The 26,544-nt window shown below is 42.4% G+C and overlaps 1 protein-coding gene across 2 annotated transcripts in view; it reads right to left on the reverse strand.

The window, feature by feature from the left end:
- SPNS2 (SPNS lysolipid transporter 2, sphingosine-1-phosphate) overlaps positions 1 to 26,544 on the reverse strand; it is a 134,594-nt gene that overhangs the window by 38,163 nt on the left and 69,887 nt on the right. For both annotated transcript variants that reach the window (XM_053961541.1, XM_053961542.1), the window contains exons 4-9: positions 13,811 to 13,962; positions 11,904 to 11,970; positions 9,183 to 9,325; positions 7,886 to 8,038; positions 6,096 to 6,285; positions 535 to 600 (exon numbers count right to left, since the gene is read on the reverse strand). In XM_053961541.1, coding sequence (XP_053817516.1) covers positions 535 to 600; positions 6,096 to 6,285; positions 7,886 to 8,038; positions 9,183 to 9,325; positions 11,904 to 11,970; positions 13,811 to 13,962 — 771 coding nt within the window. The remainder of the gene's footprint in view (positions 1 to 534; positions 601 to 6,095; positions 6,286 to 7,885; positions 8,039 to 9,182; positions 9,326 to 11,903; positions 11,971 to 13,810; positions 13,963 to 26,544) is intronic.

Here is a 26,544-nt window from a genome sequence, read left to right on the forward strand (position 1 = left end):
GAGAAGTCCCTGACAGTTTCCTCCTGGACAAGGTGAACATGGTCCAAACATTCTTTATACTATCTTTTCCTCTCTGCTCTCCCAGAGGTGGGTTTCCATTGTGTATGTGTTGAAAGGTAGGTAGATGGGCTGCCTTTGTGGTCAGAGGAGGGAGGTAGGGAGGGAAGGATTTCCTATTGCAGAACAAAGCTGAGTTATTGATAACAAAGCCCACAGACGTGCTGACTTTTAGGAAATGCTGCCTGAATTCTGTGCTGGTGGGGTTTTGCACAAACACTTAAAATTTTGGGAAATTATTTGAATTCAGAAATGTTGTCCTTTCTGGACATCTCTCCCTGGTGCTCAGAACAAAGGACAAAAGGGATCTTTTTTCTTTCTCCCTATGTCACTTTTCAGTAAGCAAAAATAATATTGAAAACCAGAATAGGCTAAAGTAGGGACTAGGATCTAGAAGAAATTGTGAACTTCAGGCTGTTCTTTCAAGTTGACAAACTGCTCTGAACACAGGAAGATGCTGTTCCAAAGTGCACTCACCATTAGTATGTCTGCTGTGATAGCCCAGTTTGAGAACAGAAGAGTTTCTCCGATAAAAATGCAAATCTGTTGTAACAAAACACAGAAAAGGGAGAAGATTTATTCACTTGACATTGAGAGGAAAAATAACCTGTCACAAACTTTCTTTTGTTGCTTATTCTTCTCATACCTACACAGCACACTCCTTGTTGTTGTTGTGGTTTATCCTGACTATTAAGAAACCATAGACTTGTATCAGAGCTCTAGAGGGCTGAAATGTTGTTATTGTAACTAAGTTTATGATCTACAGAGCAGCTAAATTAAAGGCTGACACATTTGATTTTAGAAGAACATGAAAAACCAGCATGAAGACACAGCCCCAGGCTTGCATACTTAGAATCATAGAATTGTTGAGGTTGGAAAAGCCCTTTAAGGATCATCAAGTCCAACTTGCACTATTCTTTTCCAAAGAGCCAGTTAGAAAAGGCAAGAAAGCCACAGCTCCCCAAAGCACAGCTATTTCCATTCCTGGGAACCAAGTTATGTGTTCAGCTCTGTAGCAAACCAGCAGAGGCTCTCTGTAGAGAGCTGTGGAGGATCCCCTCCCTCCCTGACAGCATTAAACAGGTAGTATCTGTCCAGTGGAGACTGGAATTAAGTATGGCCTTTGCAACATCAGTGTCTTGTGGCGAAATCCTTGGCTCTGTGGAGATAGTCAGCAAGAGACATTAAAAGCCACAGAACTGCAAGAGTGGCAGCTGATGTGACATGATGTGACCACTGCCACTGTCTTTCCCACACACCAGTTGAGGTTGCCTAAACCCCTCAGACCACCCTGTCAATGCCAGGAATAATGTGCTTTATTTAGCAAGCCTTATGCACAGGAGCTTCCTCTATTTGTTTCTAAAATTGTCTTTTGTTTCCCAAATATTTTCCCTCCCTATCCTCTTTCTCTGCGACTGAATCTGCTTCCTCTGTGATGGTGTCCAAGCCAGTCATTAGAGCCCAGCTGGTCAGGTAGGAAATCTCTATTTCCATTTTCCCATTGCCCACGGGTCTGCCTTGAGATTGGCTCTCACTGGAAATGACACCTGCCAAGGTAAGAACACATCCAATAAACCAAGGTGCTGTCAGGAGCTGAAGCCACGTGTCCCATGGGTACTGGGTACATATTCAGACCTGCTCTGAAATCTGTCCTGCTACAGCTTTGCAGCTGCTGTTGCTGGGGTTCTGTGGCTGGAGAGACTAAGCTGAGCTTGGGAACAATGGAATCACACTTGTCAATGCAGCATCAATGTGCCCTGCCTGCTCCCAGCACTGCAAACAGGCAACTGCTTGCCTTGAGCTGCTGTGAACTGCACACATTTGAATTCCTACAGGCAGCAAGAACTGTCCCTTGTGCAGGAATTTAGCACAAGTCCTTTAAATAAATCACTGAAATGCTACAAACTTCAGAGCACACCAGTACTGAACTGATGAATGTGTACTTCAATCAATCCATGAAATGTGAGATTAATAGGTGAGTACTGGTAAAAGGAAAAAAGGAACAAGAGGAAAATCAAAAGTAGGATAGAAGATACATTAAAAAAAATGTATGTCCTTCAGCTGCTGATGGGGACTTACAAAAATGAGTTCACCCACTGCAAAGGGCATGTGAGGATATGTGGCATTTCTGCAGAAGGGAGACTCTAGGGAAGCTTACAGTGAATAGGGCAGCCCCAGAGCAGGTAATAGCTCCTAAAATGCTCACAGTTTTGACTCCTCACAGACTTTTTGAAGCCTCATTTTACACTGAGACTTCACCTCTACTTATACATCTGTTTCTGACTCCAGCTGTGCTGTGTAACATCTCACCAGTCCATTTGGTGTCTGATTGCTCATCTGTGCTTTTCTGTTTAAGTGATCAGTCAGCCAATTCTGACTCCCAAAAACTATAAATAAAGTAGATTTCAGAATGGACACAGCAGCAGCTCTCATAGCAAGTTCTAAGCAGGTTACAAATGTCTTCCATGACTGTTTGCAAAGGGCGTAGCTGTCAATATCTTCATTATTTGTATTTCTCTCAGAAATGGTGGGTAACACACCCTCATGTACTCCTGAATTTGGAGCAATTCTACCTCCAGCTCAGTTCTGGGCAATATTGATGCCTCAGAAATAGGCAGGTCACCAACAACATGACAGCAGAAAGTCCCTGGGGTTGAGACTAAGATGCTGTAAAAGCTCTCTGGCAAGGTTTTACCCTGGGATTTGCTGTTTCTGCAAGATCATAAAATGTCTGAGGAATTTGGAACAGTGTCAAAGGAAGGCAAAGCAGAGCATCTCTCTCCAGTCACTTGGAGATTTAAACAAGTGTAAAATCTGCAGTTGAAATGTCTGAGCAGTGTGAGATGATGATGCCACACATATAATGGGTTTCCAGAGACAGGTTTGAAAACCAAGTTTCAAAGAGTTTGTATTTCACAAAAAGTGGAACTTACAGATATGCAAATTGGTGCTTTAAGGAGCTGGATTACAACACACAAATCCACATGCTGCAAGGAAAACTGAGTAAGAGGTGATTGGACTGTACAGCCAAATAGGATAGTAAAAGAGAGAAATACAGGTGTCTGGGCAGCTAAATTATACAGAAATGTTGTTTGAGTCCACCTTGCCAGCCATTTTGCCACTGCCAATAATTTACTGGATCAGTATGAAAAGGTTGGCTGGAACAAAGTCACCTGTCTACCTGCCTCAGATAGGAGTGGCTGCTACAGAAAGGGAACAGCAATTGCCCCCAGGGACCAAAATCAATTGCAAGAAAGGACTGAGCAGGGCAGAAATAGTACATGTGCTCAGGGGAGGGAGAGAGCAGACAGTACACAGCATGTAAGGGGCAGGGTGATCGTGTTAATGGAAATGCAGGTCTTTTCCAAAAAGATAAAACCTATAAAACCAAGAAAGTAAAAAGCAAGAGCTCTGCAGGTTCTTGCTGCAGTGCTGAACACTTCATTTAAGCTGATGCCTGTATCAGTCAGCAATAAAGCTCTTGACTGTTAACTAAAGCAGGGAGGGAGATGGTGATCTGGTGGCCACTACGGCTCTCTCTCACAGTGAGAGAGAACATCATCTCATGGGAACCCACCTAATTGCTTGGAAGTGAGAATTTTAAGGCTCTGAGCCAAGGAGGGTTGCAAAAACATTCACTGTCAATTTTTGCATGGTGTGATCCATGACAGAAGCCTAAGGATAGTCACAGTACAGAAGGTTGGCAAATACCACCATGCTGGGGGACAGACATTGCCTTGCCTTCCACAGACACAGAACTCAAGGATGTGAGCCAGCACAAGCTGTCAAGGAAGATATCAGAGACAAGAAAATCAACCCATAAATTGTACTGTATTGTTTCCAGAAGGAGAGTTCATCATGGATTTTGAGATAAGGAAGGTAACCTAGCCCATCATCCATGTCCACCAGCCACAGAACACTCTCCCCTTCATAATGGACCAATGAGACTTAAAACAAAGAGCAATGAGAAACTGCTACACCATGCAACCTGGCAATGCAGGTCTCCTACTCCTATTCCCCTTGAAATACAAGGGAATGTAACTCTCTGGAAGTCTGCAGGAGTGCAACAACTCTTTGAATTGCACGGAAAAACATGAATTTGTGTTAGAAACTTGCCTCAGAAAGACAATTCAGTATGGCACTGCCACAATGATACCTTGCATTATGAGACACTGGTAGCTCCAACCCAGACCTGTCCTCTCTTTCTGGGAATCAGGTTTCCAGCAGCAGAATATTTACAGCTATGGAGAGGCAGTGCTTCTTGCTTCAGCCTCACAGCATCACAAACAGGCTCATATTCTCTATACCCCCTGCATATGCAGCTGTAACTTCCTTTGCAAATCATTGACTCTTTATTAGATTTACTGCTCATCCGTAATAAAATAAATTGTTTCGAGGATTGTTTAAATGATACCATCTATATTTATATACTTAAACAATGCAGAATAGTCACATGGCTATTAAAAAATAGAAAAAAAAAGATAAAAATTAGATTAATAGCCACCTCCTGCTGCACAGTTTCTGCAAACAGTATTTCCAGCCTAGAAAGGGAAAAGTTTCTGTATAAAGAGACTGAACACCACAAACAAACATGTTTGTTTGACATGTTCAAACCTAGTGTCAGTTCTCAGACACTAGGTCTGAGAAAGGAGAAAATCACAGCTCTGTCTGCACAAAGAGGTGGAGGGAGCAGGTGAGGGGTGTGAAAGATCAATAAAAGGAGGGTTAGTGATTCACCAGCCAGTAACACCCTCTCACAGGTTGTCTGAGGTGATAATTTTTCTGCCAGTTCAAATGTTAGTTCATGGTCACCAACCAGACACCTAAATCTTAAATAGCTAGAGGAGGTATTCTTGGTTCTGTCTTAATGATTTTGAACTTCCACTCTTTCTGGTTGTGCTTCCCCATAACTATGGCAGCTGCTGAAAGACTCTGCAAATAGCCATGGCCAGGCCAGTGCTCGAAACACAGAGAAATGAGGAACAGCAGGTGCCTGGTTACTTGTACAGGAATTCTGCTTGCTGGATGAGCAGGTGCTGCTGTGTGGAAGTGAAGGGTGGGCTTTCAGAAGGGATCCCACTACTCCAAACATCTCATACTTTCCCTTCATATACTTCTCCCAGGTCCCAGGCTTCTCTCATTTGGACATTAAAAGGGAACCAGAGACTTGTTCATTGCCTGGATTTTTACTCCCTACTGAAAGCAAGATTCTAGCCTGAGGCTGGATTATTATAGTTGAGCTTTCCTTTTTCCCTTTAGTCTAACTAAAAGATGGTTGGTTTAGATGAGATGTAAGGAAGGAGGTTTTTAAAAGGTGATAAAGCATTGGCACAGGGTGGCCAGGAGGTGGTGGATGCCTCATTCCTGGAAATATTCAAGGCCGGATTGGAGGGGGCTCTCAGCAGCAAGGTCTAGTGAAAGTGGGGGTTGGATGACCTTCAAAAGTCTCTTCCAACCCAAACCATTCATTTATCTGAATCTATTTTATATCGTTTTATATAATTAAATTATAAGTACTCAGGGATTTTTAATCTGCATTTGTGCAGCATTAAGTACTGCAGGTTCCTGGGCTATGGTAATACAGATAACAAATTGAAATTACTGGCTTATTAATATTGGCTTGGTGCAATCCACCTGGTTATGGAAATGAATGGTACTGAAAGGGAGCCAAAAGCTTGCCCACAGACAAATTACACTGTAATTGTCATCTGGTACCACTGCAGCTACATTACCCTCACTGCAAGGGAAGTGCTCAATTTTCCTGTACCAAAACATTAGGCAAGAGCAATAAAGGTGTGGATTGAGGTGCAGATAGAACAGCCCAAAGGCTGTGGGTTTCCATGGAGCTCTGAATTCTGATGGCAGCAGGGATAAGCAGTTGAGATTTCAGGCACACACAGTGCCAGAATGCCAAGAGGCAAAAAAGGACATTCAGAAGGACACAGGCAAGAAAACATCCCAGGCTTTCTGCAGGGGACAATGCACACGGTCTTTAAGGAGCTTGGTAGGGGCTGGCATATGGAAAGGATTATACTCACATAGGCTCCCACGATGCTGCTCTTGGCTGCCACGAAGATCAGACAGATGAAGATGGCTGATCCCAGCATTCCAACAGCACAGACAAGAGGATCAGCTCGCTGCGTCTTGGACCGACACCATTTGGTGGCTCCTGCCCCTGTGATAACACCCAGGAAGCCAGTGAAGCACGTGATTGCTCCGAAGATCAAACTACCCCAAAAAACAGGAAAGAAAGAAAGAAAATAAGCCCAAAATGGGCATAGTTTCTGGGTATTGTTATTTTATTAGATATTATTATTTTACTGTTAATAATATAATTATTTGGGTAAACTGACTGATGGAAATTGGCACGATTTGCACAATGGTTTTTCAAATTTTAAATAAAACAAATGCTCATGATTTTAGCCATCTTCCCCCGCAATTAAGAAAAATACAGCATATGAAATTTATCATTGTACACAGGCTTTGATACATGGGCAAAGGGGTGCAGAGGGCTCAAACTGCTTCCTTGGATGGAACTGGGATTCCTACGAAGTGTCCTGAACAGATAATTATGTATACACAAAACTAATTAATAACCTGTACATTGATCATGTGAGGGGAAATCATGGATAGGCACCAGGAAGCTTCAGGGCAAGGAAACCTAATGAGAGACTTAAATACCAATGATTTCCAACATACTTTGGCATTTTAACTCCTTTTAGGCCACTTCAAAGAAGCATTTTGCTGTTAAGTTACACATTTGAAATGTGTTAATTTTAATTTAAAGAGCCAGGAGGATTCTCCATATGATATGTGCAGGACTTGGATTACAGGGTCTTGGGCAACCACATTAGAGTAGCTTGAGGACAGGTCAAAATTGAGGTGCCATCAAGGAGGGGGAACTTCTCTTTGTAAACAGCAGACAGGCAGTCAGGCTGGAGCTGTGTGTTTTGCTCACTGCATTTTTGTGGAACAGCCTGAGCTTGCCTGCTGGACTCTCTGGTTGATGAACTCCACACTACTAACTACTTTAATTGAGATGGGATTATGTCTGTTATGGCAAGAAGGTTTCCCTAATATTATTTTCCCTCATGAGCTAAAAAGCAAAAGATCTGACAAAAGGCTTTTAAAATCTCTTTTATTTACCTGGAGGAATGCTTTTACAGCATTTCCTTGTTTGTGCCACCATTGTAAATCACAAAATGAAGAATTACTTTTCTCAGCTTATGTGTTGCAAGCGATATTCCATAACCAGGACTGAAAACCCAAACCACTGTATAACACCAAACACTCCAGCCCAAAGTGTCCCAGATCTCTGGGACATTCTTCAGCAAAACTCAGCACATACAGCAGTTACAGAGCAATAAAACAGGGAAGTCCTGCCTCACACAGAAACAAAAGCATACAGGATTAGTCCCTGCAGCTTTAGGGAAACCATTCCAACCTCTGAATTACAGGCACCACTGGGGCTTCCTAACCTGCCAGCTTATTCTGCTGCTATCACAGATGGGTCTTAAGGAACCAAATTCTCAGCTCTCCAAACATCCTTCTTAGAGGATTTCTCTTTTCTCTTTGCTACTCTGCACTGCAGCCTGGGAACTAAGACAGAGCTGAGGTCATTGCTTCTCCCTTGGTTTGACTTCATGCAATGAAGAAGAGAAATAAAGCCTAGTTTACAATTCCAGCATTTCCTATCATTGTTACAAGGACCTAGAGGAAATTACAGACATTCTAGTACCTTGTCTCTGTGGGACTTGCCTGTTTCCTCTGGTAAATAAGCCCCCACCCCCTTCTCCCCCTGTGTAAAGGAGCTGACTCTGACTCTCACCTATCTTTGGTGCCACAGGGCTGGGAGCTGCAGGTCTCTGCTGTCTTCTGCACAACCTGTGCTCTGTGAAGATACAGAGGGATCCACATACCAAGTGCCCCAGTGGCAAAGGAGACAGCTGAGGTGGCCAAGGATGAGAACACATAGCTGCGGCTGTGGAGACAAAACCAAGAGAAGGTTTAGTGAGGAAAGTGAAAAAGCAGGACCCCCACGCAGGAGCTAGTGCTTCAGTGACAAAGCCCAGTGCTCCCCCACACTTGCCACCTCCCTTTGCCAAGGGGCAGAGGTCACATAAGAGATAAAGGAATGGAGAATAAGAAGCATGGAAGGTTCACATGTGATGCTCCACTGATAATAATATACTGAACTCATCAGAGATGCTCCACAGGTCTGTGTCAAGGGTCTGTTTGAGAAGACAATCAGTACTTGGTCACTAAGACATGATATGTGAATTACAGGGCTTTCACCCTAATGTCACCTGTTTACTTGGAGGAGTAGTTTCACTTCTCCCTCCTGATCTATGCCACCATATGGTTACTACTTACATAAACTACCAAGAGCAGTAACATAGAAATAACGATAAATTAGCTCACATCGCTTTTCACAGTCCTTTGGCACTGGATGACAATACCAGGGAAGTATTCTAGCCAGTAGTTCCATCACAAGATTCCTATCAGAATTACAAGGTAACCCTGAATTCACAAGTGAAAGTATTTGCACATTCACGGGACAAATTTCTGGAAGGAAGTGCAGCTGCTGAAGCAGTCATGAGCATGTGAACCTTTACGCACACATACAAGTGCCCAAGCACATTCAGATCTCATGGATTCAGTCACACGTGGTTGGTTGTTCACATATATTTAAACTTGCCATAGTGCAAGCTTCTGTGTGTTTTTTTATCTTAAATTGCTAAAACTCTCTTTTCCCCTCAGCAGAACAGCTCTTTTAAAGAAGAAAAAGGATCTAAGTGTCTGAACAACAGTGGCACAACAATTAATACAGGAACACAGCAATTTCTACACTTCAAAAGCCCTGATTTGTGTGAAGTATGAGCCAAACAAAGCAGGCTTTTTCTTAGATGTCAATCTTGGAAAGGTTAGAGCAAAACTTGGAATTCATCATTGTCACAGCAGTCAATAACTCATGTAACTGTGATTTTCTTCCCTAGATCCACAGACTAAACTTCCTGCAACTCCCTGCATGTTGTTACTTTCCAGTCTCACCACATTAAATCCAGACCATTGGATGTTCCAATTAAGCATTAGAGGCAAAACATGCTTTTTACTCGTGCTCTTACTTTCTAATCAATGCTTTCATGTCTCTCAGCCATGAAGTCCGAGCCTTCAGCTGCCCCCCAAGTTGCTCAGCATTTCCTCTTTTAGCAGCAGGCACAAATATCAAGATGAGTGTCCCTGTTATCATTCCTAGGAGTGGAGATACCTGTAAGAAAGGAGCAGGGAATTAGCACAGGAGTCAGGGTTTGCTTTGACTGGCCAGGAAGAAGCAGAATACATCCTTTTGGTTTCAGTGACTGTTCCTCACAGCCAGTCAGAACCTGTAAGCATCGAGGCATCTGCTCCTTTCCTTCCTCCATGTCATTCCCTGGACTCTCTTATCTCACTCTGGAAACATGCAGCTTTGAAGATACTCTGAGTAAGGCAATCCATTGTGTTAAAAAGTACCAAGATCCATCTAAACATGATTCTTGAGTGATGTTTAACTCTTTGGAAACCTACTCCCAGCTGGGTTGAGAGACCAGCTGGTTTCTGGGTGAGTGCAGAAGCCATTTAAAGGCAAGTAGACCAGCTGAAAGATTTCTGGATGTAGGGAACATGCTGGCTTTGAAAACCCTTGCTTGATATACATCCCTCTTCCAGATAACCCACAATGGCTTCCTGTTTTCAGGCATCTTCCTCAGGTTACCTCAGTACAACAGACCAAGAAACATTGAAAATTCAGGCTGGAAAACAGGGAAACAACAGATTCAAGGGCTTGGTTTCACAATATCTAATCCTTTCTCCCAGGCACTAGGCACAAATACAAAGATCCCACAGCATTTTGTAAGCTATAAAAACTATTATTGTTTTGACAGTGAAATTCCATTATTGTCAGAATGGAAAATAGCTCCATCAGGAATACAGGAACATGGATTTCCCTGAACTATCATCTCGTCTAGACATGCTATTGAAAAAAATTAATTCCTGTCAAAAAAAAAAAAAAAAAAAAAAAAAAAAAAAGCTTTAATTATTAACCTGAGAATGGCCTTTACACATGGAGCAGTGTTTCATGTCCAAAGATGACAAACTCACAATCCTTCTAGGGAAAGAAAGACAAAAGTATTTCAGAACTTAAAAGTCAGGAGAATCGCTCATCCAGGAGTACATGAAGCCTGATACAGTATCCTTATGACACCTGAACAGAAGACACAGCACTGGTAAAAAATATTGGAAATGCTGTTTTTTCTACAGCCAGATGATTGAAAGTCTCTTTGATTATTATCTAAAAGCTTAAGTACCCACCAGGACAACATCCATGGACACTCAGGAATGCTGCAGTGAAACATTCACTTTTTTGTTAGATTCAGACACAAAGCTGCCAGTTGTCCATGTGCCCTTCTGTCTTTTTCAGCCCACTGAAGTGTGGATTATTCCTGACCTCTTCTGTATTTGGAGCCCACAGGAGATCACAGAGGGAAGCATCATCTTGGGGATCATTCCCATCTTGCAAGAGCACAATAATTGCCATAGGGATGGAAGCTGCTTTACACTGATGTCTGGATGCTTTCTATATGGGCTCTGTGACTACAAAGACTGAGCAATGATGTCCAAAGCAAACACCACAGATGTGTGCAGCTCATCAGATTCCCCAGATTTTGTACAGCCAGGGAATCCTGCACCAGTATGTCATTTATAGTGGAAGTCATGACCTGTAAGGGGAACAGTCTTGCAGATAGCCTGGATTTTTCAGGATGACTGTGAAGACACCACCTGAAAAGTCCTAGTGATGATCTCTTTTCACTGATTAACCATTTGGGTTTTACAGACAGATTTGGGTTTTTCAAGAGTGCTCCAGTTAAAGCCCATTGACCAGAGGACAGGCTTTGGGGTTTTCACTCCTTGGTTCGCCTCTGCTCTGAAGTTCATGTTACTCTTAAATATTTCTGCTAATGAGGCAGCATCCTCCTGGTGAGAAGCTTTAGGCTACTCCACTTTCCACTCCAGGTGCACAGCTGGAAACTGTCCTCCACTTTCCCAGATGAACTGTTCATGGTGATGATGTTCCTGGCTCTGCTTAACCTGGGCATGGCCTATGTCACAGAGGGCATATTTGCTTCAGATGGGAACCCTTGCATTTCATCACCAACTGTTATAAACAGTGCTGGCCTGAGCTTCAGGAGATTCATGGTCTCTATGAAGTGCCAGAGCCAGAGAATGCACCTCACATGCCACCCACAGCACCAAAGGTTAGAAACCAGTTCTGCTCGGCCACTTCCTCTCAGCTCTTTCAAGACATCTTTGTGTGCAGAAGCTGTTTGTGAGTATGTGATTGGAGTGGATTATCTTTTCAGCCCATTTATCAGGGTCCCAAGAGGTTAAAATAGAAGGAAATGGACTGTCTCAGGGCAGAAAAACAAGCGGAAACTGGAACAAAGTGTTTTTTCCTCAAAGCCGGAAGCCATTCTCAGAGTTTCTTGACAGCAGGAGACTGAAAGACTGTGGAGTTGATTTAAGGCCAATGCCTCGTCTTCCTGTCCCCATCAAGAAGTCATGATTGATTGATAACAAAGTGATTGGAAAATTCTTGCTCCCAAGCAGGGAAAACACCAAGTCCCACAAGACGAGCCCACATACCTTTGTTTAGAGAGTGCATCTGCCATGCACTTAACATCCACAGATGTAATTTCCAATCCTTCACCTTTCAGATATAATAACAGGTTGAGCCATTGTGTGATGGAACTCTTCCTAACACTAATCAACCAACCAACTCTCATTAAGATGTGTCATTAAGAGGCACTTACCCGCAGTGCCCAGTGCCAGTCTCCAGCAACCTGCTTCACACTCGACCCAGTGATGTATCCCAAGCCACTGCAAGAAAGGCCAAGATGAGAGTTGGTCAGAGCTTCAAGTGTGCCTCAGTCACAGCTGTTCTTAGACAAAGGCAAAGAGAGGCACAACCGTGTGTCCTCAGTTCTCTTGTCCTACAGGAAGAAATATGGGGATTGAAGCAGATGGTGGCTAGTATGTGACTCTACCCAACACTGCTGATCTAAAAATGTCCAAATCTGATGGAAATTTGGAAGTTTATAGCCGACCTTTCAATCTACAGTGGATGCAAAGACTTAAAATGAATTTATTTCCCAATTTCACTTCTCTATCAGGCCTTTCTCTGTGCTAATATGAATATGAAACAATTTTATGTTCAAGCTTTCAGTTAAAAAGTGCCCTTCAAGGACAGGCCATATTCCATTATTAGATTTTTTTTCTTGCCACTAAATAGTACTTGGTTCTAATTAAGCAGGAAGAGACTATTTTCTATTAGCTTGGAAGAAAAACCAAGAACAACATGCAAGAAGTTTAATAGGAGACCTCCAGCCACATGTAAGACAAAAGGTGCATTACAAGAGACTAAAGGTGAACATAGCTACATTTCTCTCAGCATGAACTGAAGGTAATAACCCTTTGTCAAAACTGCTGCATTTGTTGCTGAAACTGCCTTGGCTGAAAGTTGCCAGGATTGCAGTGGGTAAATGGTGAGCCTCACTCACCAATCCCCCCTTCCTTTATTGAAGAGTCTGCTAAGCTTTGGAGGTTGTCAGCCATAACCTCCTTAAAACTGAATATTTTACCCAGACAGGCCCCAAAATCAAACCATGAATCATCCCACACTGGTTTGGGTTGGGAAGGAACTTAAAATCCATCCAGTTTTACCCCCTGCCATGGCAGGGACACCTTCCACTGTCCCACGTTGCTCCAAGCCCGGTCCAACCTGGCCTTGGGCACTGCCAGGGATCCAGGGGCAGCCACAGCTGCTCTGGGAATCTGTGCTATGGCTTCACCACCTTCACAGGAAGAATTTTTTCCTAATATCCAATCAAAACCTCTTTCAGTTTACAGCCTTTGCCCTATCCTCCATGGCTTTGTAATCCACACTGCTGCTGGATATTGAGATAATGAAATCCCAGAATCAGGCTCAACAGGATGAATATTTGTAATTTCTTTTTAGTTCATTGAATTTTCTATATGAATACTTGGAATCCTTGGTCCTCTTGGCAAAATATTCTTTTCACCAGTTAAGGATCCGTTTCTCTCTTTTTCCTCAAGAACAAAAGGATGTTTGTGAGTTTTATCTCACAGGTATGTGCTCCAGCTTGTAAAATGCACCACCAGAAGTTTTTCTCTGAGTTTGGAACATGCTGCCCATGTATTCCCTGCTGGAAATGAACCCATGTTACCCTTTTTCCCAGGATGTTGTCCAGCTCTGGGAAATGGTATGCAAACTATGCAAAGCCACCTTGCTGACAATCTCACAATAGAGGGTCACTCATTATTTTAAAAAATAAAAATAATGACAGATTCCCTCCTGTCCCAACAATCAGATACTGTGATAGGCTGATAAAGAAAATCCACTGAAAGAAAAAGTCAGGTAAACTATTTTTACTCCATTTCCACCCCATTGCTGTAAAAAAGTAGGAAAAAAACTAAATAAACCAACAACAAACTTCCCACTTGTTCCCAAAAGTCACACATGAACCAGTAACACTAAAAAAGAATCTAATTCCTGCAACTAATTAGTCACTGCTCCCAATATTTTCCTGTCTACATTCCAGCCAAAGTCAAGAACTATCATCATTAGCAAGTTCAGATCTATGTGAGTTTATTTAAAATAAAAGCCATAAGCAGACTGAAGAACCTTTGTGTCACTTACCTGCCGAGAGGAATTGCAAAGTAGAACACAGACAGCATAAGGGTCCTCGTGTTTTTGGTGAACAGGTCTCCAATGATGGTTGGTGCAATAGTAGAATAACTCGCTTCACCGATGCCAACCAAACCCCGTGAGAGCACAAGGAGCCAGAAATACTGAGAAAAGAAACAGAAACATTAGCAGGTCCCCCCTTGGCTTTTTTAATTCAGGATGGACAGCAGTCAGGGAAGTACAAATTCATGTGACTGGAAAATGATCCTCCTGTATGCATTTATTTTTAGAACTTCAGAGTTGTTTCATTTGTCTTTTGCCCAGAAGAAAGGGACAATATTTTTTGTGAAGATTTATAGGCATGAAAGAAAAGTAATAATAAAACATTTACTCAGTGACATTCAAGAATTTGTCCTAAAAGAGGCAGAAGACTCCCAGTTTGTTCCCAGATCACTCTTGCTGAGTTGGGAAGGTCTGGGGAGGTCAGTGAGTGTAACAAACTCTGCTCTGGGATCCAGGAACAGTAACTCCTGCCAAGCTCAACCCATCCTCCCTTAGCATGCCAAGGACAGGTTCTGACTGGGAAATCCTAAAGGCTCTTCAAAGCTGGGAAAGAGTGGAACCTGAAATCCCCCAAACTAAACTTCCTCCTTTACTAAAACTATGGAATAACAGAATCTTTCAAAGGTGCTAAGTACCCATCTCACTCCACTTGCCTTGAACAGCAGCAGACACCTCCCCAAAACTCTCAGTGGAGACCTGAGCCTTACTGGGAAGCTCAGGAACATCCATGTGCTCTGTAAGCAGGACCTGCAGGGAATGACTCGGAGCCACACAGGGCAGGGGCATGCAGGAGGTATTCAGCTGCCCAAGGAACCACCTGTCTCTGTGGGTAAAAGGCAATCCCACAGGATGAGGATATACTTCACATTCAGAACAACACAATCTAAAATGATCTAAAAGGAATTGCTTATCTAATAGAATTTTTTAAATGGCCCGTTTCAAGCAACACTTTCATGAACTGTGAGGACCTGATTTTCAACCTAAGCTCTTTCACTGCCCCTGCAGTTTTCTGGGTGCTGCTGAGTACAGGCAAAGACACAATGCTTTGATGCCTGAATACCAGATACTTGAGAATGAGCAAACTCTCAGCCATCTAAGCAGCTTGAGCTACACCCAGAAATAATTGCAGGGACAGAAATGAAACAGTCAATGCAGAAAGTTGTAAGCACAAGGAAATCTATTTCTACACATTTAACCTCTACAAATCCTCAATTTGCTGTCATTATTCTGTAGATCATTTGTGAGAAGAACAGCAAGGATTTAAACTGAAGGAAGGCAGGTGTAAATTAGGTATTAGGAAGAAATTCTTCCCTGTGAGGGTGGTGAGGCCCTGGTATGGAGTGCCCAGAGCAGCTGTGGCTGCATCCCTGGAAGTGTCCAAGGCCAGGCTGGGCAGGGCTTGGAGCAGCCTGGGATAGTGGAAGGTGTCCCTGCTGTGGCAGGGGGTAGGATAGGATGGGCTTTAAGTTCCTTCCCAACCCAAACCAGTCTGGGATTCTATGCCTGTGATATGTCCTTAACCATGAAAGTGCTTTGGGAAAAATGAGCAGTTACCAATTCTCCTTCTTCACATAGGAAAAAGTCAAGGGAAATGACTGATTTTGTGCCCTACAACAAAGCCAAGCTAGAATACAAGTCTCATTCACAAACATGGAAAATGCCATGCAGACTCCAGGCCACGTGCCTCAGTCATAAATATATCCATAAGCAGACAAAAATCTATCACTGACATGTTTGCATTGTTTTCCTCATTGTATTCCCTGGCTGAAAATAATATTTTAAGGATTCCAATAGCCACAAAAACAAAATACTTTTGTGTTCTCTTCACTTCCTCATATTTTGGTGTGAATTCTGGAGCAATACCCATTTTCTGCAGGAATACAAGTTCCTTGTTTGCTGGCAGGGTGTGTGCAGAGCTGCTTGCATTCACACATCTCCCACAAGCTGCACATACGTAACTCACACACGTGGGTGTGAGCAGAAAGGGCAATACTGTGACTCAAGTGATTTAATTTATGCCAATTTCCCAACACTCAACCACTCCACTGCAGAAATATGCTGGCAGTCATTGGTGCACAGGTAACCAATGTATTTTGAATGAACAACAGTATTTACAATGTGCTGAAAGGCTTAGTCATGCAGAATTAGAAAGCAGGGAACTGGAGGCTGGCTGTGGTTTCTGAGGAAGTTTAGATCTGGATCACAGAGAGGGTGACAGGCAAAGTAGTCACCTGCCTGGGATGAGCATGGACAGTGTTACCTACAACTGAAGAATGACAAGTTTGTAAATGCACTGCATGTTCCTCAAATTTGAAATACCTGCAGAAAAATGACACAGTTTTGTCCTCAGCAGCCGGTATCACTGCCAGTGAATGCACTGGGTAGGAATTTCCTCCAAACAATGCTGTGAGAAGGTTTCTCTTACAATCATTGTGCAAAGCAGGAAAACTGTACCAAGTATTCCTTTTGTGGTAGAGTGACTCAGTTTCATCAATACCATGGAATCAAATGCCCAATACAATGAAATCATCTGCAACAAGTAACACATTCACTCTTTTCTCTCTGTTCCTCCTCAAATCCTTCTCCCTGGCTTATCCCATGCTGACACACACCAAATATCTATTTAATATTTAAACTATGTTATTTGAAGCAGTGGTATTCAAACTTAAGTAATGAGATTTTTACTTCATCTGGGAATAAAAGCAGTCTTAAAAAGCATAATCCACATAAAGACCTGAATAGTATTGCCCTTCTGAGATCAGATATTCAAGACTACAGACCATCCAGCCATTAAGTTGTGACAACTAGATTAAACATACAAAAATCTAAAACAATTTAGGGAATTATTTATAGTTGGTTCTATACTGTACCTGGTTTTGAATCTCTGTATCTAGGATTAAAGAGCTAATTCCTCTTCTTACCAGTTCTTTGGGATCTTCCATCTCTAATCAGTCACTCAAAATGTATGTTTTAGCTGTCTCTGAAGAGGGACAGCTGGGGAGCTCCCCAAGGCAAAAAGTGGTCCCATCCATGACAGGCCTTGTCTTTTTGTTTTTCATATAAGAAGAAAAAAATACAAACAACAAAACAACTCTAAAATTCTTATGCTGCTGCTCATTTGGACCATAGGCATTCCATGAACCACTCATGGTCCCAAAACCACTCCATATGCAATACAGACAACTGCTATTTTTTGTGTACATTTATGCACATACAGCCACAGTGGACATGACAACCTGCACAAACACATGGAAAAGTCAGATATTCCACATGCTGAGGAAAATTCTGTTCTCCACAGCTGTAGCAGAACACCTCTGCCATTTCCTCTGCACTGGATTTTCCCCCCACTGCTTTTCCATTTATGTCTTACCTCAAGCTTCTCAGGAGTTTAATGAAAGAAAAAGGGCTGACACCAGCTCAATTCTGCCGGTGCTCAAAAGCAGAACAGGCAGCTCAGACTTTAACTGAATTTCACTGTTCCCCAAGCAGAAACTGATATATACTGAAGAAGCCAGTTTCTTTCTATATGACTTGGTAACTCTGCTGTAATTTTTGTTCATCTGTGCAAGTAGGTTTCTGGCAGGAAAACTGAAACTATCTGAGTCAGCTTTCAGGACCTGAACTAATTCCTTCCCCGTAGGTTAAGCCCAGCAATCTCAACACTTATCAATAGTGTTTTCCTAAAATGAAATGCTTGAAACGGAAGTTTTTTTGAAACAAGGCACTATTAGGGCAAGCAATTAATTTGTCTTTACTTTTGGAAAGCAGTCATACTGGAGACTGGCTGCACCTTCATGGGAGCTGCCAGCATCTCCTGGTTTGGATAGATGAAGAAGGTTTTTTGGAATGAGTTCACAGCCTCAATCCCCCTCCTTGCCCATGTGCCAGCCCAAGGTGCAGCTCCGTGGCTGTGCTGGGATTCCACAGCTGCAGGCATGGAGCAGCACTGTGCCAAGGCATAGCCTGGCTGTGCCACTGGGAAGGGACACCTGGGCCACACAACCTGGCTGCCACGAGTTCCAGGAGCAAGTCAGGATGCAAAAGGGATTCCAGTCTCTTTCTCCAACTTGTGTGGCTGGTGAGACATAAGCCAGGGAAGATTCCAGTACACAACAAACCATCAACATATGGAAAGAATGTTGGCTGCAGAGACCCAGAACTGCCACAGCCTTCCTGGGAATTTCCCTTGAAGAGATGATATCACCAGAAATTAATGCATGGAGAAAGCACTCCTACCTATGAATGGGAGGTACAAAGGGTCAGTGGATGTGCTGTCTTATTCTCATCTCCTAAATACATAGAAGGAAAGACACTCTCTAGCCATAAAGCAAAATAAACCAAATTCCTCAAAATAGAAGTATTTCAGAAGGGATACAAACCCTTATGCCTTGGGGATGGGCCAATAAGGAATAGAAAATTCTACCTACCAACTTTTACATTTCTTAAACTATCAGCAAACCATAGACAACAAGAGTGACAGATCATGGGGTCCAAGGGACCTGGTTTCATTACTGTCACCAGTGTCACCAAACACTAGAAGCTATGGATGTGATACTGCTTCCAGAATTTACATCTGAAAAAAAGCTTTCATGGTTGGAGTTAAATATTTATAATACAGAACCATTGATTTGTTTAGGTTAGAAAAGACCTCTAAGAACATCAGGTCCAACAGATAAAATGTACAATGTGGTTTCTATTCACACCTTCATACTGACTATACTCTCAATTTCCTGCTCACATAAATGGTTGATGGCCTAGGACACATGACTGGCTTTAATAATGTTTAGTGAAAACTTCTAATTATACATTTATCCTAGTTGTACAGACCATTCAGGGAGTAATATGTGTTTTAAGAGGTCTATTTACAGCTTGAAGTTCTTTCTCCTTTTTTAATTAGTTAACAAAAGAATAAAGCCACTCGTTCTTTAAAAGATTATCTGCCAGTGGTAAATCTATAATCTGCCAAATATGTGTACAACTCTGAGCCATGAGATTTACTGTCTAAAGAATCATATGATCCTTAAGCTTTGTTTATTAAGTATTTGCATTTGAATGTGGAATAGCTTGTAAAAGTCTCAAAAGAAGCTGAACACATGCTGCTTTCAGATGAGGGACACATGGACTGAGGAGATCCCACAGAGAGAGTTTCTCCAGAGTCATGAACTCCTGTGTGTGTGCACAGCACCAATGCAAACCATGTTTAAAATTGCTGTTGCTGGTCTAAAAGAAGGAACTTTTATACTGCTACAGCACCTGCACCTGTACCCCTCCCTATGTGAGGATGAGTTAAACTCCTGTGGAGAATGCATTTAGCTGATGTAAAAGAGGACTCAGTACCAATAAACTCCTCTTTGAGCTGAGTTTTGCCATAGTTTTCTTCTTTTATTTTATAAACATTATGCAAAAATCAAGAGTATAGAATCAGGGTTTGCATCCTTTGAAAGAAGATGTGCATGAAGTCATTCCTACCACAGGCAGCTGGGGTTGCCACACAGAGCCTAAAATGTGGTGAAATGACAATAAACTAAGGAGAAAGCGTTGGGATTGACCTAATTTCCCTGAGTTACACTCCCGTATTTCTCCTGCTTGCACTAGGCAGCTAGGGTAGCACAGCAGTCACAAGTGATCAGCTGGATAAATCTGAGACACTGCAGGAGCCATTTGAACAGAGTAAACCCCACAGGGCTCAAATATCGATTCAAGGACTGCACAACAGTGGTTCCCTTTGACAACTGCACTCACATGCAAGAATCTGCCCTCCTTGAGCAGACCCTGCATTTTCTGGCCAGGCAAACACCACTTCCTCCTCTGCTCCAGTAAGTTTTCCCAGCATTTTGCAGGATTTAAATGGTTAATGATGACACACCACACCTTTTGCCAAAAGATGCACCATTAACTATGAGGTAAGCAAACCAGGAACCTGCTCTGAGTATCGGCGTGGTGACTAAGAGCATTGGCTCCTGCACAGTCACAGCTGAAATTCCAGCTCATTAGCTGAGAGTCACTGAAGAGTTGAGCACTGGAATGACATTACATATTTGTTTAAACACTAAAAGCTCCAATTCTCTCAGCCCTCCCAGGAATGAGGGCTCACCTTGAAAAATATGAGAGTTTCCAAGTCAAACAAGGACACTGACATAACATGAGAGAGAAGCTGACATTAAACAATGAGGTTGATGTTTCAAATTCCATTCTGTGCCTGGGTGAATGACAAAGGCCACAGCAGAACAGATAAGCTTAAATACATCTTCCAACACTGTGCACCCCTAAAGCTTTATGAATTTTGCATATATATCACCAAGGCACCTGGCTTCCATTGGTGGATGCTATGTCAAATCCAGATATGAAACTCAAAGATACATGCCTCACCTTCTCAAACATCAATGGTTCTAACTCTTCTCTAATAAACGCAGAATAAATAGTGTAAAGAACCAGAGAAGAACTACATAGTACTGGTAAATTGTTCCATGCCAATCCTGAAGAACATGGCTTCCTACCAAGTTCAGCCCAGATTTTTAAGTAACTGAATATTCATTCCAAATTTTGGCCATCTGATGTCTTACCATCTGGGAGATCTTTGAGCAGGAACAAAGGAAGATTAATTTCTTTTTCTTTATTGACAAGTAATCTTACCTAATCCCCCATGGGAATTGCCAGCCAAGAGACCAAAATACAAACCAGGCAAAACTGCACTGAGATGTTTTGTGGATCAGTACTTTTCTCCCCTGTTCAGCACTGGTTTCAGGATTTCCTACAACCAAAGGGAGTGGGTTATGCTCAGTATGTGGGTGGTATAAAGGGACCAGCAGGGCACATGCTCAGGTGGAGACTGGTTGGAGACAGACCGATGGGTTATCAGCTCTGAGTCAATGCTGAGAGTTATCAGTGTTTATCTGTTTGCTGTAGAGATACAAGTGCACTGAGAAGTTCATGCTAAAGCTACCTGTCAGATAAATCTAATTATGAACCACCCTTCTCACCTCCACCAAGAGTTCTCTCCCCTTATCAGCCCTGAGTCCTGCAGGCAGGGCAGCCCAGGGCAGATGCATTGCAGCTGCAGCTTCTTCTGCCATTTGTCCCACTGCAGGGAAATGATTGGGTTTAGATTCCTCTTTTCTTCCCTCATTGTGTGTGTTGTCTCTCACCCATACCTACTTCTCACTCCCCATCTCTACCATCACAACTACTTTGTAAGTCATTACTGCACACAACATTTCCCAGAACTTCCATCACTACTAGATTCTATTTAAGTTTTACAGTTTCCTCCCTTCAAACTGAACTCTTGATGCTAAGTCCATCTTCCATCACCATTTTTTGACTACTTTTCTCCTTTGCAAGCACTCACAGAATAAGAGAATACCTGAGACTGGAAGGAGTTTTGGAGATAGTCTGGTCCATGTCCCCTGGTCACAGCAGGATCAACTACAACAGGCTGGTCAGGATAATGTCCACTTGAGTTTTGAGTATCTCCAAAGACGGAGGAGTCACAACCACGCTGGACAACCTGTTGCAGTGTTGGACCATCCTCAAAGTAAAATTGCTTCTTCTTATGTTTAAGTGGAATTTCCAGTATTTTAGTTTGTGCCCCTTGCCTCACTTTTTCTCTGGGGACCTTTGAGAACAGTCTGGCTCCATCTTTACCGCTCCCATCAGGTATCAATATACACCAAACAGCACTATGGGCTCTATGGGCACAGAAGCAGTTCTAGAGTGAGGAGGCCACTTTGAATAAAGGGAAAGTATTTAAATTCAGTTAAATCCATATGGCAGACAACATCTCATATTTGCTGTGTCTCTGCCACATTCACACTAACCAGGTTTTTCTTCACTCCTTTTCCCTTAAGCCTGCTTGGCATAGAAAATATACTAGTTTAAATATTTATGTCTGGCAAAGGATGCCTTTCTTACCCAAAGATCCTCCCCTCAACTCTCACAAGCAAGTCAGTAAAATTCAAGTGCAAATGCCCCAGGCCTTCTTCCTTCAAATGTTCACAGGTTTTATTCCCACATTCACATTAGTTTTATTCACATGTATTTATTCTACATACACTGGCTGGAGGTTATAACTGTGTTACAGATGTGACCACACCAAGATTTAACAGCAAGCTATGGATTTACTGAAACCTTAATGCCTTTGATTAATCATGTGCTCAAGGGTCAATACTGAAACCCTTTGCATTTAGGATGGACTTATACAACAGCTTCTAAAGCAGGTCTGATTCCTCTGCAGCATCCATTTACACTTTGCCAAACACTTCCAAACTTCAGCTCGTTTGGATGCATTAAGTGTCTCACTGATTCTCACTCTGAACACCTCACCTTTGAACAATTCCCTTTTGGGAAAATTCAGCTGCTACTCAGAGCCCTACAAGGAGAAAAGAGACTACAGCAAGCAGAAAGAGATCAAAATACATATTTAAATATAAAAAAGAGCAAGGGAGAAGAAGAAAAGTCCTCACTCACCTTTCCTTTGATTGTTTCTAGGATTTGTTAATGGCTTTAGTTCTCCCAGGTAGCCTGTTCAGGCTCACTTAATAGAATGTGGAAAGTTTTATTTGAGAATGTATTTAAGATTCTGGCTGATTAAAGCATTCATACTGTATGAGATTTGTATTATTATTTAGTATATAAAAATAACCAATAAAGACTGTAAGAGACTCCCTTTTCAACTCATCACACTCTTCAATCAGCACCTAAAGTGTTTAACAACTGCATACCTACAGGGAGACTCTAAGGTGAAACACCCAATTAAGTGTTCTGGACATTAAAAAAAAACCCCAAACGACCCTGGAAGTAGCAAGACTCCCTCAGCACTTCTTCCACAGAGTTGCTTTGTGCTTCATAGGGACAAAAATCTGTGGCAAGGTTTCCTGAGCTATTTGCAAATGTTGAATGTGAAAATCCCTTTCAACACTAAAATTGCAGTGTCTGAAATCCAGTTCCCATCACTCTCCTCCCTCCCAAGCTGTGGCAGTCCTGAGGGAATCCTCTGTTGCTTTTCAGTCATTTTTGGGCAGTACAAAAAAGAAAAGAGCAAGCCCAATTCCCATTCTCCATCCCATTAGGCAGTGTAATTATAAGACACTGGGTGATGAAGCAGCACCACCAGGTCCTGATAATAAACTGAGTAAAGACAAACCAGCATTTCAGCTCCCTAACTGAAGGGCTTTTCATTTGATTGACCTGCCCATGGTAAAAATACTACAACATGCAAATGGTGGGATTTACATTCTCCTCAGTTTAGTTTCTTGGTCATTAATACTGGATTAATGACAGGGACCTGGGATGCAATTGGGAGGAAGGTACCAGGTTGCTCACTCACCAAACCGCATCCAGCAGATGCAATGTTGCTGTAAAATAGACCTTAAAGAAAAAGGCTGATGTTCAAATAAATCACAGGGTTCATAAAGAGCCCCATGTTCCCAGTGCCTGCTAGAAGACAGAGTTAAAACACTTCTTTTCATCCTTGGCTCTGGTGTAAGGCCCCGAGGAGTCCATGGCCCTTCACATGGCTGAAATAGTGGTCATTTATCCCTGTTACAAAACCATTACACCAGAATGTATCTTCCAAAACAGTTCCCCTAAGAACATTGATAGTTCTGGGTTGGAAGCAAATGGTTGCTTTTTGTTCCAGATCTGTCAGTGGGACACGCTTACCAGCACTTGCCTCAAATATCTCTGGCATTAGGCACTATCACAGCTTCCTTCCTGAGATGTGCAAACACAACCACAATCACTAAAATAGGGACTGGAAGAAATACAATGTGTTTTTGCAACTGTGGAAACACTGCAAGGTTTTTGACACACACAGGTTCCCAAATGCAGCTGGAATATGGGGTGGCATTCACTGAACCAAAGGATATTCACAGCTAGTAATGGGCTACTGTGTCCCAGCCACAGATGAGCCACAAGCAAAGCCTAAATCCAAGCAACAAAGAGATGCCAGATTTTTCAGAACAAACATTTACAGGCATTGATACCTAACAACATCTCCACCTCCAGTGATGTATACAAAAATGTGTGAGATCCAACCTCTTTAACATGATGGGCTGTCTTGGCTCAAACTCTTTGGTTTGAACCAATTCTTAAGCAAAAAATTAGTCAAATCCATCAAACAGCTTGGATTGGAGATTCTTGGAGAGCACAATTCCATGTCCCTATCCCTGAAATCATTACAGAAACTGATTTCTCAGCACCCTTTGAAAAAAGCTTCAGCCAACTGACTGAGACACCCATGTGTGAACACTTTGCCTGCACTAGACACATTTTCAAGTGCAGAACAATTTTTGAGAGTGCATGAAGGACGCATTTTAAGGGAATCCCTCAAGGTTTAAATTAAATTAGCACAAAGGTACAGTCCCTGCAACTTTTCCCATACTGTTGGTTCTGCTGATTCTTGGCATATTTTGCTTTGCATATGCTAAAAATCAAGTACACCAGCAGGTCAGCTCTTGCAGGCAACTTTGCTGAAGAACCATTTAAATCATTCCAAAGTCTGATTTTTGTTCCTGCTTTCTGTTTTCACGCTTGCCTGGCTTGCTGACTCCATCAAGATCCAGAGGCCTCCAAGAACTGTGCAGAAGGCTGACCTTGCAGTATGTTTGGCCCATATCTGAGAGATGCTTCACTTTTAGCATCAGATTTCCAGAGAGAAAGTGGTGCATCTACCAATTCCTTCTACTTCGGAGTTGCTTCTTATTCATGATCTTCCTTGAACGGTTGTCATGTTCCTCTTTGAAGTGTTATTAATTGACAAGGTTTTGTCGTGCTGTAGCTTAATTTCATTCTTTAAATCCAGCCTATCTGACAAAATGACAGCCTATTAAATCACACTAAACACATTTGGATGTTTTGTGACTATCTTCTCATGAGGCTTCATCACTCATGTTTTCAGATTTGATGATCAGCACCACTTCCAGGGATTTCCAGCTCAAAATCTATTAAGTAGGGTTGAGATCAGTACTCTAATTCAACTTATCTGAATTGCAAATGCAGTGTTTTGTGTAGCCTGGGAACTTTATACATTTAAAAGAAATGTCAACACTTCAAAAGACTCATTTAGCACCTGGTACTGTAAAACATTTCCCTTCTTCCCACTATTTGCACATGACTTAGAACATAATGGTCCTTTTCCCAGCCTTTATGCACAACCCAGGAGGCCAAGACTGTGTGGCCATTGAGGAAGCACTTACACTTCCCAAGGAGTGACTGATGCATTTGGATTAGCAGGCAACCAGGAGCTCAACCAAAGAAAGGCTCAAATCCATACTTTTGCATCTGAACAGAAGCCAGAGCCTGAATAACACATTCTCTCTCTCCTGCATCCTGTTTTTCAGGACAATACTCACAACTTTCAAGAACCACCCTGCTAATAGAAAGTCTAGATTTGTTTCCAGGCCTCCTAATGAGCTTAAACCTGGGATGAATGGATTGTTTTCTTTGTGAGGCATCATTAACCAAACTCTGCTAAAGCACTGTGCTTCCTCCCACGGCATAAGCTCCAAGAACACCATCCATAAGCTGTCTCACATATATCCATACTACACATCAGTTTAGAGCCTTCAAAAATGGTAACATTTCTCCAGACCCATATCTGACCATCCCAGTGGATCATGAAGGCACACATTCTACACCACCAACTTGGCACCCTCTCTGTACCCTCAATACACAGCTAGTTGGGAAGCTAATTCCCAAAATAACAGGACCACCCAGGCACTGCAGCAGTGACTTGCTTTACCTTCTGAACTTGTCTGACCAAGCCAGGCATCCCCCTATGGAAGCCCAGCATGCACCCATGGACCCCACACCTGGAATGACTTGTGTTCCTCAGGCCACAATACTACTGCAAGGATCCTGGCAGGCTGATAGGAAATTTTACAATTCCTTTCTATTTTAACATTTGCTTGGAAACTTACATGCAGCACTACTACTTTTTAATTTTGTTTTTTCACACCAACTGATTAAACCCCAGTCTATTTAAGGAGCATTCTCCCTTTCTTCCATTCCTTCAGTGTTTTGAACAAGGTTGAGCTTAAGATACTGTCACATAATGCTAAAGCATTATAGAGATTTTCACTTACACAGAGTTAAGAAAAAGACATTATTTGTGTTCCATCAGCATGCCCTGATAGGCCTCTGCTGCAGCATGACAAGCAGAATATACATTTTAACAGACAACATAAGGAGAAGGAATGTTTCCAAGACACACACAGCCTGGAAATAAAACAAACATACCTTCTTCCCTCTGCCTCCTCAGCAAAAAACTGGCTCAGGTGAGATTTCCTGCTCAGGCACAACAAAAGCAGGACAGGTGGAATGTTACAGGCAGGCATTGCTTCCACACCATCCATTAGCTGACACGGCAGATTAACTTTCCTACACTTCAACCTAAAGACTATATATTCAGCTTTCTGCAAAAAAAATGGGACAAACCTGTAAAGGTCTTTGGCTTGCAAGAATCTTTCATGCACCATGCTGCTGTCTGTAAGTGTTTCCATGATCCAGTGAAACAGCATCAATGATGTAGGGCCTGACTCAATTGCCACAGCCAACAGACACACAAAAGGTTCCCACAGACTTCTAAAGAAGGAGCTGAAGCAGAACCACAATGACAGACCCTGTGATAACGGTTTCAACACCTTCCAGTAACCCAGATAACAAACAGTGCTCTGAAACAGGACAGG

The sequence above is a fragment of the Vidua chalybeata genome, chromosome 20, assembly GCF_026979565.1.
Source record: "Vidua chalybeata isolate OUT-0048 chromosome 20, bVidCha1 merged haplotype, whole genome shotgun sequence".
Taxonomy (NCBI): Eukaryota; Metazoa; Chordata; class Aves; order Passeriformes; family Viduidae; genus Vidua; species Vidua chalybeata.